The sequence below is a fragment of the Nestor notabilis genome, unplaced genomic scaffold, assembly GCF_000696875.1.
Source record: "Nestor notabilis isolate BGI_N333 unplaced genomic scaffold, ASM69687v1 scaffold13984, whole genome shotgun sequence".
Classification (NCBI taxonomy): domain Eukaryota; kingdom Metazoa; phylum Chordata; class Aves; order Psittaciformes; family Psittacidae; genus Nestor; species Nestor notabilis.
The window spans coordinates 9,041-9,425 of record NW_009924352.1 but is presented as its reverse complement, the minus strand read 5'-3'; the positions used below and the strand labels follow the sequence as shown (position 1 = coordinate 9,425).

Genomic DNA, 385 nt, shown 5'->3' with positions numbered 1-385 from the left:
CCGGATGCCCTGCCCTGGCTGCAGGAGCAGCAGCAGGACACAGGCTGCTTCCACAGCGTGGGACGGCTCTTCAACAACGCCCTGCAGGTGGGGAGTGCTGGGACATGGGGGCACGTGGCCAGAGCCACGCTGACCACAGCATGTCCCGCTGTGTGGCCAAGGCAGCTGCGTGGCATGGCCAGACCCATCTCCTGCTCTCCACCTTTGCAGGGTGGTGTCTCGGATGAGCTCTCGCTGTCAGCTTATGTCACGGCTGTGATGCTGGAGCTGGGGCTGTCCCCAATGGTGAAGATAGAACCACAGACTGGTTTGGGTTGGAAGGGACATTAAAGCTCCTCCAGCTCCAACCCCTGCCCCGGGCAGGGACACCTTCCACTACAGCCGG

General features: G+C 62.9%; 1 protein-coding gene across 1 annotated transcript in view; it reads left to right on the top strand.

Moving 5' to 3' along the window:
- Positions 1-24: 24 nt before the first annotated feature.
- The window catches only part of LOC104404196 (pregnancy zone protein-like), a gene marked incomplete at its 5' end in the record, with an annotated part of 3,496 nt that continues 3,135 nt past the window's right edge, over positions 25-385 (top strand). The window contains 2 exons of the mRNA XM_010012571.1: positions 25-87; positions 211-307. Coding sequence (XP_010010873.1) covers positions 25-87; positions 211-307 — 160 coding nt within the window. The remainder of the gene's footprint in view (positions 88-210; positions 308-385) is intronic.